The sequence below is a fragment of the Molossus molossus genome, unplaced genomic scaffold (assembly GCF_014108415.1).
Source record: "Molossus molossus isolate mMolMol1 unplaced genomic scaffold, mMolMol1.p scaffold_m16_p_20, whole genome shotgun sequence".
NCBI lineage: Eukaryota > Metazoa > Chordata > Mammalia > Chiroptera > Molossidae > Molossus > Molossus molossus.
The window spans coordinates 28,421,610-28,436,177 of record NW_023425356.1 but is presented as its reverse complement, the minus strand read 5'-3'; the positions used below and the strand labels follow the sequence as shown (position 1 = coordinate 28,436,177).

Here is a 14,568-nt window from a genome sequence, read left to right as displayed (position 1 = left end):
TCCTGAGAGGATGAAAAGAGTGGACATTGGAGGCTGTGCTGATGAGATGACCCCTGAAGCTAAGCTTTGATCAGAAGATGGACTTCCCTGGGTAACTGGAACAGGGGCAGGGCTGGGCAGTCAAGCTGTCCGATCGGAGGACCATGAGTGTGATTTTATCACTTGGGTTTTATGCCAACTCCTTCATACAAGTGTGTGGCATTGGGCAAGTTAGTTAGTTATCGCTAAACCTCAGTTCCCTCATCTATAAAAAAGAAAAAGTACCTGATTTTCCTAATGGTTGTAAGGATAAAATGATATAATACGATATATGCAAACACCTGCTATATGGTAAGTGCTTCATAAATATAATAATTATAATCATATAAGTGAGCAACGTGCAGTCACAACAAAGTATGAAATGCGTTAGTGGCAAGTAATACTGGTTTGGGACAAAACAATCCTGTGAGACTAAATTAGTTTCCTTCTTTTAAAGAGTGGCAAGATACAGACAGTAGGTTCGATTTGAGGCTTGCCAAAGAGTGCAGTTCATTCTGGGAAATAGTTTATGGTTTGGATCAAGTCCCTGCCCCAAGTGACATGCTCATCATTGTCCTGGGAAGACCTGACCTGAGGGATAAGGTGGTAGGCCTCCTTAGCCAGTGGAGGATCAATCATGAGCCACCCTATGAGATGGGGTCCCCATATGTCATCAACGGCTGAGGGCGTTGATGAGGTGCAGCTCCAAGGAAGGCACGGGCAGCCCAGTGAGTGTGCAGGAGGCAGGTCTGTTCTGTGGCAGGAAGCTGTGTGCTGGGACACAGGGCCTGGGAGGCAGTCGTGGGACCTAGAGAGCAGAAGGACTCCGGTTAAGGCAAAAAGAGAGTTGCAGGTGACGTGGGGTGGGAGAGTCAGCCCAGCGAGGAATGGTTTTTAGGGAAGAGTACGGCGGGTGCTCCTCCTGTCCTGACTCCAGTGACTTCTGCATCAGAACAATTTTTTCTCGAACCCAAGAGGTGATGATGTAGAACCCCTAGAAAAGCCTCCCTTCATCAGGGAACTTGGATCCCATACCAGAGAATAAACATGAATAAAATTTTAATAACATGGTGTGGGAGTCAGTGTTACTGTGGCTATGCCCACCAGCAACTCATTGAGAATAAAGCACTGTTACATACAGAAAGTTAGTAGTGTCCATCACCTTCTTGGGAATCCCGCGTGGGAAAAGGGGAGGGTCTGGGATGAGTGCCAGACATTGCTCAAAAGGGTAATAGTGCTGGAGGGTGTTTAATTTGGTCTCTTCTTCCCTATCAAGATGTAGGCACCCATGGGAGAAATTCCCAAGTATGTCCCCACCTCCAGTCCTGTAGGAAAAAAAGGCTATGGTTGCATCTGGTGCTTGCTGATCTGATGTAGCGGTTTAAATAAGGTTGACTTCATTCTCCCAGGGAATATTTGGCAATGTCTGGAGACATATTTGTCGCCCCTTTTTGGGGGGTGGAATTCCACTGGCATCTGGAAGGTAGAGGTCAGGGGTATTGGAACACCCCATAGTGCACAGAGACATATCCAGCCCTGAACACCAGCAGTGCTGACCCGGAGAGGCCCTGGTCTGATGCAGCGTGAAGGTTCTCTGTCCATGGAGAGGCTTGTTCCTCACACCTATCATCTCACAGTAGGGTAGAATGGGCATGGGTCATGGCTGGTCTGTAACCCCTCACTGGTGGCCTTATATAGAAGAGGGGGTGAGCAGAAGGCAAAAATTCTGGGGGTGGGAATGAGCCCAAAGGGAACCTCAGACTAACTTCCCAAGGTAGATGGAAGGATAAGGACAGAGTTTTTCATTCTAAGTCAACTCTTATTTAAAAACAGATTTCCTTAAGCACATAATTATATGTTTATTTCTCTGAGGAACTCTTGAGGCAGAGGAGACCTGCTTAAATTATGGGGATGGAGGCTGCATTTAGGGTTTAATGGGGTTAGAACATTTTTCTGTCTCCTTTGAAGGAGCCTCAGGAGGAAGGGAAGGACAGATTGCTCTCCTGCAGTGCAGAAGATATGGGAAGAATGGGGAGAGGTAGGAAAGAGGACAGAAAATGTGAGCATCCATTGTACGACCCCAGCAGGTCAGGATCAGAGCAGTCATGAACTCAGGGGTGCAGAGTCAACCCTCACACCTGTCTCCACATGATGGTAAATGGAGGGAAGGAATACAGGAAGTGGGCCATTCACACCCTTCCTCCCTGCCTTCATGTGTGCTTGCTCTCTCTCTCTCTTTCTCTCGCACACCTTTGGAAGATACTCTGGGTTGCATTAAGAAACAGAAGAGCCATGCTCTTGGGGGAGGGGAGGGTCTCCATGCATCCTCTCTACACACTCTTTCCCACTCCTGTTGCAGCCTGAATGCCTGGAATTGTGGATCTTCACCTGGGTAGGCTAGGTGGGGACCAAGTGATTACTCAGATTTGAACAGAGGAAAGGTGTGTGTGTATGTGTATCTTACAGCTTCTCTCTTGCTCCTAGATTGACTAGCCTCTGGCTAATATACCTTCTGTGTGAGAGAGGACTGCATGGGGGTTGAGTTGGGTGGGCAGCAGTGGGAGAGGGAGGAGCTGGTGGCTCCGGTCTGGCTTTGGCCTAGGCTACAAAGGATGGGGCTACAGCGGGGCCCTGTTTCCTCCCTCTGTTCCGCTGAATCTGGAACACATATTTGTCACAGTCCCCATTGTATTTGGTTGGCCTCTGCCCACCTTGTTCAGGAGGCTGTGAATATATCTCATTCAGCTGGGTATCCTCTGCATTGAACAAAGCCTGGTACATGCAGACATTCAGCACATATTTCATGATGAATTTCTACCTTCTCCGGCATGGCCTGCCACAGCAGAAGAGAGAACAGGACTTCAGGTAGAAGTTATAGCCAAAAGAGTATATTTGGCTGGTCTATTCCATTTATTTCACCTCCCAAAGCTGAGTGTGGTGGTGGTGCTGGTAGAAGGGAATCCAATAGGAAAGTAAAAGAAACATCTGAGAAATATGGCCATAATTTGTAGCCCTGAATCTCTTCATTTAATTATGAAACATCCTCTCTGCATAACTGCCCAGACTAGCTCAGTTCCAGCATTTCTTGTCCTGAGGTTGCGGGGAAGCATAATAGGCCGAAGGTCATGAGTGAGCTGAAGGTCATAATGGGCTGAAGGTCATGAGTGAGCTGGGCACCCCAAGGCTGGTGGGAGGCCCTCAGCCCTTGGGAGACGAGTACAACATCCAGGCCTTCTCTGTCCTGAGAGGGCTAAGGGAATGACAAATGTGGGGCCCATAGGCCTAGACAGAGGGGCTGCATCCATATGGGCCCCCCTGGCCTGTGAGCATCAGGGACCCTGGGCTTTAGGGGATTTGTGTCCTTTTCAATGACCAGCTCTCCAGAACACATATCAAATGTCATCAGATAACAGATACACAGTTTCAGCATCTTTAAGAGGCTGAAGATGTGTGTTGTAGTCCTGGTCATACTTCCACTTTCCAGAAGTGTGAACTTGAAACTCTGAGCTTTAGCCACCTCACCCAAAGTGACTTTCCAATATCACAGGGCTACTGTGAGGCTCAAGCAAGTTGATGTGTAAAGTGCTTTGTAAACTGTCAAGTGCAATGCAACATGAGCTGGTTCTTATAACTTATTTATTCAAGGAAGCAGAAGAGGGACTCTCACATCAGTGCAGCTCTAGCCAGTCCCTTCAGTCAGAACCTGCCAGCAGGGGAGGGCAACTTCAGTCTCTTGAGCCAGCTGGGAGCTGGGGGGCTTTAGTCCACTTCCACATCTCTGGCCCCATCGAACACCCTGGTCAGAGCATGGGGGGCCTGGCAGAAGGGTGCTGAGGCTGCTTATTTAGTTCGCTGGTAGAACTGGAAGACCGCTTTCTCCTGCTCATATGTTTCGATTGAGCCGGGTCGCAGCCGCCGGATTTCAGCGATGGCGTCTCCTGCAGCCAGGCCCTGCTCCTTCACCAGGTAACAGGCCAGCATGGTGCCAGTGCGGCCGAAGCCCAAGGCACAGTGCACTCCCACAGCCTGTAAAGGGGGAGCATGATGGGGGTGGAGCCTAACACCCTCCCAACACTCTCCTGACCCTCACTTAGGCCTGTCTCTTTCGCCCTACAGCTGCTTCTTCTGGGTCAGTTCCAGGACTCTGAAGAGACAGTAAAGTCTGGGAGGGCTGTTCTGTACCTGTGGCTTGGAGGCCACCAATCACCAGCACAGTGGCTGGTTGAAGTACTGGGCTTCTGGTCGGCCTCCCCACAACCACCTCCCTGCGCTGTGCAGTGTAGAAGTACTGGCCACAGGCGGCTACTGAAATGGTGCTAGTCCAAATGGAGATATGATGTAAAATGCAACCGGGTTGTGAAGATGTAGCACAAAAAACAATGAAAATATCTCACTAAGAATTTATTTTATATTGACTATACGTTGCAACAAGATATTTGACTTACTGGGTTAAATTATATGATCAAAATGAATTTCTCCTGTTTCTTTTGTATCCTTTAAAATGTTGCCGCTAGAAACTTGAAGATTACATATGGCTCCATTATATTTGGACACAGCCCTGCTGTGGAGACTGTTCAAGAGCCTGACTTCGACCCCTCACTCCCCCAAGTCTGCCCATCCTTTCTCTTCCCCAACTCTCAATTCCGCCAGCTCTACCTTTCCTCTCTGCTAGCGGGGCGTGCGGGGCGGAGCCCTCTTTTCTCCGCCCACGTACCGCCCCGCCCCTCCGGCCCCGGTCTTCCCCGGCTCTCTCCCGGCCCGGTGTTCTCGACCCCGAATCCGCGGCTCGGTCGCTGTCCCCGTGGACCCCTCCCAGGGCCCGTCCGCCCTGCGCTGACCTCTCCCCGGGCGTTCGCCTCGTCCACGATCTGCACGAAGCGGTCGACCTGCTCCGGGGCTGGGGGACAGAAGTCCGGGATGCGCAGTCGGTGCAGGGTGAGGCCGGGGCAGCTGTCCGTGTGCGGGGGCCCGCGCTCCGTCAGGGACACCAGGTGCCGCACGCCCTGGTCCAGCAGGAACTGGTAGTGGGCGGGGAGCCGGGGCAGCGCCAGCCCCGCCAGCCGGCCCGGAAGCACCCACGAGAAGTTGGGGGGCTGCACGCCCATGGCTGAGGGAGGGCCCGGGACGGTGCGTCACCGGGAGAGGCGGCCCGTCCCGCTCCGCCCACTCGTCCGTCGCCCGTCCAGGTCGGGTAACCCCCACCTACCCAGCACTGGCGTCTCTGGGCCCGCAGCCTCGCGACGCGGCCCCGGACGACGTCTGGCTAGGCCGCGGAACTGCCCCGCCGCAGGGGGGCGGTGCGAAACGCCGAGCTCTGAATGACTGAGAGGAGCACCTACCCGGCCCGCCCTAGCTGCACCGACGTTAATTGGTTGGATAGTCGATAATGGGCGGGGTTACGACAGCACCGAGACTGGAGCAATGCAAAGAGCCGAGAAGAAAAACCGGAGACGAATTATTTTCTGTGGATGAAGCCACCCGGGGTCGGACTCTGCTGCCCCCTGGCGGTGGGTGGGAATGATTGCATCATTGGCCAACTGTCCCTGTCACTGGGCCTCCTCTTAAACCCAAGAGATTAAGAGGTGGTAAATCTAGCCTGGTATGTTTGTTCAGCGGTTAGAGCGGAGGCCTGCGGCCTTGCAGTCCGCGGGTTCGATTCCGGTCAAGGGCAGGCCTGTGGATTACAGGTTCCATGTGTGGCCTCTCACGTCCAACTTCATGTTTTGTTTTATTTTATTTTATTTTTTATTTATCCTCTTATCCTCGGGTGGGAATTAACAAAAGAAAAGAAATGGCAGATCTGCTTCTGCTTTGGAGGATGAATCTCCTCTGCAGTGACTGTGACCAGTCACTATCAGTGAATTTCTGAACATGCCCAATAAGAAGGAATCACCACTGTACTGGGCACTATTCTCATTTTTCCATTACTAGAATTAGTAAAAATATTGGGTTGCCATCAGGTGCCCTGCAATAAAAAAATTAACAAATTGAGCAGTTACTACACCAGATACTGTTGTAAGCACTACATGTTTTAACTCATTTAACTGTCACAGAAATTTTATGAGTTAATCTAATTAACAATTTTACAGATGAAAAAATTGAGGCTTTGGAGAGGTTCAGAAATTTGACTGAGAATGACTGATAGCCTGGGGGTTTTAAAAAACAAGTGTCCTGTTTCTTTAACAACACAGTATTGTTTCCTAAAGTCATGGAAGATTACTGCCTCTTCATATAACTATCCTCATGCCCCCAGATATCATCTGGGTTAAAATTTCCAGAATTTCTTAATTTCTCCTCATATCACATGACTTCCAGGCTCTGTGAGTTGCCCCACTCCCTGGGGGAGGCTAGAGTTTTTTCGTGTTGTTCATAGAAGGTGGACCTAGATCTGAACACAGTGTCTCAGCAGTGATCTGACCAGTCCATATCCTTATTTGAACAATGTGCTTCTCGTGATGCAGATTAATTATGATTATGAAAACAGCCCTTACTGAATTTGCTTATGTACCAGGCCCTGTGCCAAGTCTCTTCTGGAAGAACCACATGTGGGAAATATTTTGTATCCCTTTTGTATTATGAGTAATCTGAGGCTCACCCCTGTCTCACACATTTGCCCATTGAAAACTCTGGTGCCAGCAAAATGAAAAGGAATTTCTCTTTCCTCCAAGTTCAAAGCTTGCTCTGACCCTGAGGAAAAGGCACTTCCGTTTACCTACACAACGCTGAAGCGTTGACTTGACCTGTTCTCCTCTTGTTCCAGGAGCTACCAAATTTTCCTTTTCTCCCCTTCAATGCAATCACAGCTGGGCCACATGCTAACCTGACAAGCTCAGGGGAGGCCTGCGTGGTGGCCTTGCAAACTCAAAGACCTAAAATAACCACAAAGCATGGTCTGAAATTAAAAACTTTTAAACTAAAAGCAGTTTATGGCAGGTAGGCATGGCCTAGGCCAGCATATTCCCTGACAAAGGTCAATCTTTACCTTAACTGAGCCTGTCTATTGTCTTTTTGCATCTCCGATAACATTTCTTTGGAATGTCAAAGTCATTTTCCTTTTTCCGGACTCTTCAAAGCGCAGGCGCTGGTCTGTGGAGACCACAAATCCCCTCATTGTTACTGAGTTAATTATTGACTGTTAACTATCCTGTACCTACCTGTGTATAAGATGTATGTGTCTATCATTTTACTTTTCATCCAATCCCACAGGTTTTCCCGCTTTGCTTTCTCCCACGTCTCTAATCTAGCACCAGTGTACTTCATGTAACTCACTTGTGTCTGCTCTTTTGACTGTAATGTATAAAATAAGGTGTAAAACTGTCATTCTCTGGAGCATTATCTCAGTCTGTTGAGGTTTTGCTTCCCAGAAATTGTCGAGAGTTTTGGCTCAAATAAACTCACAAAATCCTTCACAGGTTTGAATGTTTCTAACGTTGACACATCCCTGATTAATCCCTTGCCCTTTGCAATCTTATTTCCCACATAACTCCCTATCAATCTTTCTAGCCGATTTCAATTCCTTCCTTCCCCTCCTGCTCTGCTGTGCCTCTCAGCCACCTGTCCCTCCCACACCCCGAGGGCTTCTGGGTGCACTGCCTCTGCTGACAAGAATCCAGCACTTGATCCCTTTCAAATGGAATTTAATTTCTTAGTCTCTTTGCCTTGCTCTCCTTTCTTTGCTCCCTTTACTCATCAGGAGAAATATTCCCACATCTTTCCCCACCTCCCTATGACCCCCTTCCTTGCCCCCTTGGGAACCAGCTCATTTTCTCCAGAGGGAAGACAGATTCTCTTCTTCTCTGAGCCCTCTACAGTGACTGTCCCCTGCAGGTAGCTCTCTGCAGGTGTAGAAGTCCATCCTTCCCTGCACCTGGGCCTCCTTGTGGCCAGGCCAGTGGCTCCCTTTGTAGGAATTCCTCCTCCTCTACTGCTTGGCCTCTCCTTTCCAACAGATCCTGGGTGGAAGGGTCTAGGGTCTCTGCCCTGGGGTGTGTCCCATTGTTAAGAGTGCTACTTAATTTTTTTCTTGGACCCAGGGAACCTCTAAGTTAAAGTCCTCTCTGCTGGTTTCCTGGCTAGGACCCATGCAATGTAGCGGTTTCAGCACTCTGCACATGCCCCCTTTGCAATACTGACCTTCTTCTCCTTTCTCCTTGGCAAAGTGTTACCTGACCCTCAGGAAGATTTAGGCTCTTTCTGTACTGCATGGCAGTTATGTTATTGGATTGGGGTTGTCTATTTGTATAGGAACCAAGGTGTCATCACTCCATCTTTGAATTCCTTACATCTACTCTGAAGCCTGACACACAGTACTCAAAAATGTTAAATGAACCAATGACTACAAAAATAAAAAGTAAGTAGAAATAAGTAGAATGCATAGGTAAGACTGTGAATGTACATTTCTAGGAGTGTATGTGAGTTAACATGAGTTTGTGTCCTTTTATTTATTAATTTCCCATCCACTCACCTCCTCTCCTTGGGGAACCATCAATTTGTTTTCTATTCTGTGGGTCTGTGTGTCCCTTTTTAAATATTTTTTTTTTTTCCTCACCCGAGGACATTTTTCCATTTTTTGTTCAGGTAGAGTGGGAGGGAGAGAGAGAAACATCGATGTGAAGGGACACATCGAGTGGCTGCCACCTGCACGACCAACCAGGGCTGGGGATAAACTGCAATCGAGGTATGCGCCCTTAGCGGGAACCGAACCCGGGTTTCTCTGGACTGCAGGCCAATACTCTAACCGTTGAGCCAAACCGGCCAGGGCTGTGTGTCCCTTTTTAATTACATGCATTTGAGGACTATGTTGAGTACTATGTAAGCACCTTTTTAAAGTGTACTTTTTACGTGTCTGTGCTTTTAAGGAAAGTCTAACTACTATGTTTGTAAAAAGGGGTAAATACGCCTTGCTCTTCATAGAGCTCTGCTCCTGTTGTGTGTATGTGTGGTGCATGTGTGTGGGTGTGTGGAGGGGGACCATCTTTTGTCACTGTTGGTGGGCTGAGTGATAAGCATAATTTTTTTGACTTCAAGGAATTTACAATATACTTGGGAGGGGGGATTTAGAGTCCAATGGAATTGTTTTCAAAACATAGAATAAAGTACTAAATTACTCATAAAAGACAATCAGATAATATTTATTAAAAATTAATTGTGCAGGAAAACTCACAAGTGCAAAAGAAGCCAGTGGGGGAAAGTTGAGCTTGGGTTAGAACCACCAGAAACATCTTATTAAAAACAGTGGGGTCTTCCTTCCATTTTGTTCTCTGTCCATTGTAAACCATTGGAAATGACTTCATTGTAAAGCTCCACCGAACAGTTTCAGGGCATTCTAGCTGCCCTGTCCCCAGATAATAAGAATGTTTTGACCTAGTTCTCTTTTACGAGGAGGCCTCAGTTCCCTGAGGGCTTTATGCTAGTGGCAAAGTTGAAGTCAGAGTCAGAGAATTCCTTCCTTCAGGTAGGTCCTTGTGTCCCACTAAGGCAAAGGATTGCTTGGGTTTGGGTTCCTGTGACCCTTGAACTATAGTCAGTATTCTCAGTGTCTTAAATATTCTGATCTTGTGTTTAAACACATTGCACACCTGGGAGCCGGTACTCTGGAAACTGGATTTAAGAAGGGAGGTTGTGGTAGTCAACCTCTAAGGTGGCCCCCAGTGTTCATCTCATGCTTGTGTAGTCCTTTTCCATGCTGATAGCACTGGATTTTGTAACCAGTAGGATATTACGGAAACGATGACATGTGACTTCTTAGGTTAAGTCATAAAAGACACTTTGGTCTTTGCCTTGTTCTGTCTTGGAAGAAACCAGCTGTCCCGTTGTGAGGACACTCAAGGAACCTTATGGAGAATTCCATGTGGTGAGGAACTGAGGCTTCATACCAATATCATGTAAGGGAGCTAGCAATTTTGGAAGTAGATCCTTTAGCTCCATCAAGACTTTAGATGACCTGCCCAATATCTTGACAATAACCTCATGGATTCCCTGAGCCAGAACCACCCAGGTAAGCCTCTCTTGAATTTCTTACCCACAAAAATGGTGAGATAATAAATATTTATTATTTTGAGCCATAAAATTTTGGAGTAATTTTTAATGCAGCCATAAGTAACTAAAACAGATGGGAATATTCATATAGAACGAAAGAAGAGAAATAGTTTCTGATAAACTCCAGAAGTGAAATAAATTTAAGCTTATTTTTGAAAGAAAAAGTTACACCATAAGCAATTGTGGTATAAGTGTGTATGTGTTTGTGGGGGGTGAGGTTTTGTAAAAGGTCAATGCAAATTTTCCACATTTAGAGAAACATGTTGTGTAGAGGAACCGAACAGTTTGGGTAGGGTTTTGTGTATGTATGGTGTTGGAGGTATGGAGGTCTTATGTGATACTCATATAGTTAGGGATGATATACAAATTATTTAATAACTGGCTGTGGCATAGGAAGCAAACAATCAGAATGGACCCTCTGCCTATAGGTAATGGACCCATTACCTATAAACAATTAATGAAGCTATTCTGCTGTCTATTGGATGCATATCAGTGTGGAGTGTAGAGGATTTGACTTGATCTGGGGTATGGCTAGATTACCTTGGCCATTTTAATAAAAGTATTTCCACAAGATGGCACTGATAGCTTTTCCTTGTTTATCCTTTTCTGTATTTTTGAAAAATTTGTAATTTGTATACTGTTACAGAACATACTGAGACTGAAATCTCATAATTTACTAGTTGATTTCTTGTACTTCTGACAATGCTGTTGCCTTCATGACACTTAAAATTATGTTTTTCCTTTAGACAATTCAAGGAACACTTTATGCTGGGAGGTTGGGGGTGGTGCCTTATACCAGAAGCTACGATTAGGGGATTTGGAGGTGGGGAAGAAGCTGAGGGCTAGGCTTTAGTTTTTGCAAAGCTGTTCAACAAAGGCACGTGAGAGAAGAATCAGAGAAGAGGCAGCACTCAGGTAGGAGTCACCTTTGTTTTGCAAACCATTTTGAAGAACTCCCTCACTTTTCCTATTCATGTTACTACAAATCTTGATTTGCCTTGGATCTGAAAGAAAAAATTACTGGGAAATTTGAATTACAGTTTTTACAGCATAAATGTCAAAATGGGAAGAAACCTCAAGAGAAATCCTGGTTTTACTTATCTATTTCTATGTGAGGAAACTAATGATCACTCAGTCCAGAAGAAGATTCAATCCATTCTATTGAACATCACTGGGTCACTAAACTGTGTAACCTAGACCAAGTTACTTAAACTTCCTAAGTCTTAATTTCCTCATCTACAAAATATAGATTTCTATAATGCCATAGACTATTATGGATTATTAATAGAGCTAAATAAGCTAGGAATATATAAAGTTTCTGGCAAAGTGCTGGCCCATAATTGGTGCTCAAAAGATGAAAGCTACTGCTGCTACCACCATCCTCTTGAGCTGATTTAGAGCTGCTGAGAATAAATGAAGAAATTGCACTCATGTTGAAACATCTTTAATGCAAAGTGTGCAATCATAGGATTCTGTGGTTGGCAGAATTCTAAAATGGCCCCAAATGACCTTTTGAGGAGAGATATCACTCCCATGATCGTTATATTACAAAAGGGGACCATGTAGCAAGACGACCTCTAAGATCTGAGTGGTTCCCAGCTAACAGCTACTAAGAAAGCAGGGGCTTCAGCCCTACCACTGAAGGAAGTCAATTCTGCCAGTCTGAATGAGCTTGTGAGGCAGGATAGTAAGAAACTAGGAACATTTCTTGACAGGTGGAAAAGGGAAACTGAGGCAACATCATTAAACAAGGCCAAACAATTTGAGTGTTTTACAGTCAGCCAGTGAATCACAAGGTTTTATCTTCCAAAACCAAGGCCACTTAGGAGCACATGGTTTACACATTTCAGAACGTCCTGGACAGAACGGCCCCGGTCCTGGTTCCTCTTTATTTTATTTATTTATTTATTTATTTATTTATTTATTTATTTATTTATTTATTTAATTTTTGTTACAGATGTTTCTCCTTTTTTCCCCCATTAACACCTTCCTCCCCATCCCCCCACCCTATCCCAGCTTTGTTGTCCGTGTCCATTGGTTATGCGTGCATGCATATCAGTTTTGAGGTTTATCCCTTCCTTCCACCCCCCACTCCCTCTTCTGAGGGTTGTCAGTCTGTACTCCACTTCCATGTCTCTGGGTCTACCCTGTTCCTCAGACTGTTATGTTCATTATATTTTGTATTTAAGTGAGATCATGTGGTATTTATCTTTCTCTGCTTGGCTTGTTTTGCTTAGGATAATACTCTCCAGCTCTCTCCCTGTCGTCTCAAAGGATAAGAGATCTTTCTTTCTTACAGCTGCATAGTACTCCATTGTGTATATGTACCACTGCTTTTTTATCCATTCATCTACTGATGGACACTTGGGCTGTTTCCAGATCTTAGCTATTGTAAATAGTGCTGCTATGAACATGGGGGGTACATATATTCTTTCTGATTGGTGTTTCAGGCTTCTTAGGGTATATTCATAGAAGTGGGATCACTGGGTCAAATGGCAATTCAATTTTTAATTTTTTGAGGCAACACCATAGAGTTTTGCATAGTGGCTGCCCCAGTCTGCATTCCCACCAGCAGTGTTCTAGAGTCCCCTTTTCTCCACACCCTCACCAACACTTGTTGTTTGATGATTTGTTGATGGCAGCCATTCTGACAGGTGTGAGGTGATACCTCATTGTTGTTTTAATTTGCATCTCTCTGATGATTAGTGATGTTGAGCATTTCTTCATGTCTTTTGGCCATTTGTATGTTCTGTTTGGAGAGGTGTCTATTTAGGTCTTCTGCCCATTTTTTAATTGGGTCTTCCTTTTGTTGAGTTGTATGAGTACTCAACATATTTGGGAAATTAACCCCTTATCTGATGTATTATTGGCAATGATGTTCTCCCATACAGTGGGTTGCCTTTCCATTTTGATGGTTGTTTCTTTTGCTGTGCAGAAGCTTTTGAGTTTGATGTAGTCCCATGTGTTCATTTTTGCCTTTGTTTCTGTTGCCTAAGGTTGGTTGGTTTCCAGAAGATTGTTAATATATTTCAGTGCTTCTATATTGGGTGCATATATGTTTACCAAGGTTATATCTTTCTGTTGGATAGATCTTTTCAATATTATGTAGTGGCCTTCTTTGTCTCTAGTGATGGCCTTCATTTTGAAATCTATTTTATCAAATATGAGTATTGCTACCCCAGCTTTTCTTTACTTTTCATTTGCTTGGAAGATTTTTTCCATCCCTTCACTTTCAACCTATGTGAGTCTTTTGTTGTGAGGTGGGTCTCTTGCAAACAACATATAGATGAGTCACACTTTTTTATCCAATCAGCTACTCTGTGTCTTTTTAGCAGAGTATTCAATCTATTTACATTTAAGGTGATTATTGGTATGTACTTATTTATTGCCATTTTTGTTTAGTATGGTTCTATTTTTCTTCCTATTTCTTCTACTAATTACAGCAGTTCTTTTAACATTTCTTGCAGAGCTGGTTCGGTGCTAATGTATTTCCTTAGGCTTTTTCTTTTTTGTGTGTGTGTCTGGGAAGCTCTTTTTTTGACCTTCTATTCTGAATGATAGCCTTGCCGGATAGAGTAGTCTTGGATACAGATCCTTGTTTTTCATGACCTTGATTACTTCATGCCATTCCCTTCTGGCCTGTAGTGTTTCTGTTGAGAAATCAGCTGACAGCCTTATGGGGGTTCCTTTGCAGGTAACCTGTTGCCTATCTCTTGCTGCCTTTAGGATTCTTTCTTTGTCTTCAATTTTTGGCATTTAATTACTGTGTGTCTTCATGTGGGCCTATTTGGGTTCTTCTTACTTGGGGTTCTCTGTGTTTCTTGAACTTGAATGCCTTCTTTCTTCACCAAATTAGGGAAGTTTTCTGTCATTATTTCTTCAAATATATTCTCTAACCCTTGGTCATTTTCTTTTTCTTCGGAGACTCCTATGATGTGAATATTATTACGTGTCCAGTTGTCCACAGTTCTCTTAAGCTGTCTTCCTGTTTTTTAATTGTTTTTTCCTTTTGGTTTTTTGATTGGTTGATTTTTTTCTACCCTGTCTTCTAATTCACTGATTTGGTGCCCAGCTTCCTCTACTCTGCTGGTTAGTCCTTCCAATGTGTTCTTTATTTATGCTATGTCATATTTTATTTCCACTTGGTTGGTTTTCAATGTTTCTATGTCTTTACTCATGGTGTTGATGTCCTTACTCACACTGTTGAGCTTCCTCAAGATCATGGCTCTGCATTCTAGCTCTGTTAATTTGCTTAACTGCATTTCATTTATCTCATCTTTGGTAGAGGTCTCTTGTTCTTTCATTTGACTTTTGTTTCTTTGTTTCACCATTTTGGCTATCTCAGTGGGTTTTGGAGCCTGCCAAATTTTCCCTGTGGGTGTTGGTGTTCTGCTGTTTGTGGCTCCCTCTACTGGGTTTGGATGAGCATGGGAGGACCCACATGAAACACCACTGTCAAGTTTTACTTTCCTGGGTAGAGTTGTAAGCCCAGGAATGGTTCAGTTATTCTCT

The 14,568-nt window shown here is 45.0% G+C and overlaps 1 protein-coding gene across 1 annotated transcript; it reads right to left on the bottom strand.

Annotated features, from left to right (window-relative positions):
* Positions 1-3,640: 3,640 nt before the first annotated feature.
* DUSP23 (dual specificity phosphatase 23) lies at positions 3,641-5,321 on the bottom strand. The gene is made up of 2 exons (XM_036272740.1): positions 4,857-5,321; positions 3,641-4,044 (listed from the first exon to the last, which is right to left on the bottom strand). The coding sequence occupies exons 1-2, from the start codon at positions 5,121-5,123 to the stop codon at positions 3,859-3,861; spliced, it is 453 nt and encodes a 150-aa protein (XP_036128633.1). The 5' UTR covers positions 5,124-5,321; the 3' UTR covers positions 3,641-3,858.
* Positions 5,322-14,568: the final 9,247 nt, after the last annotated feature.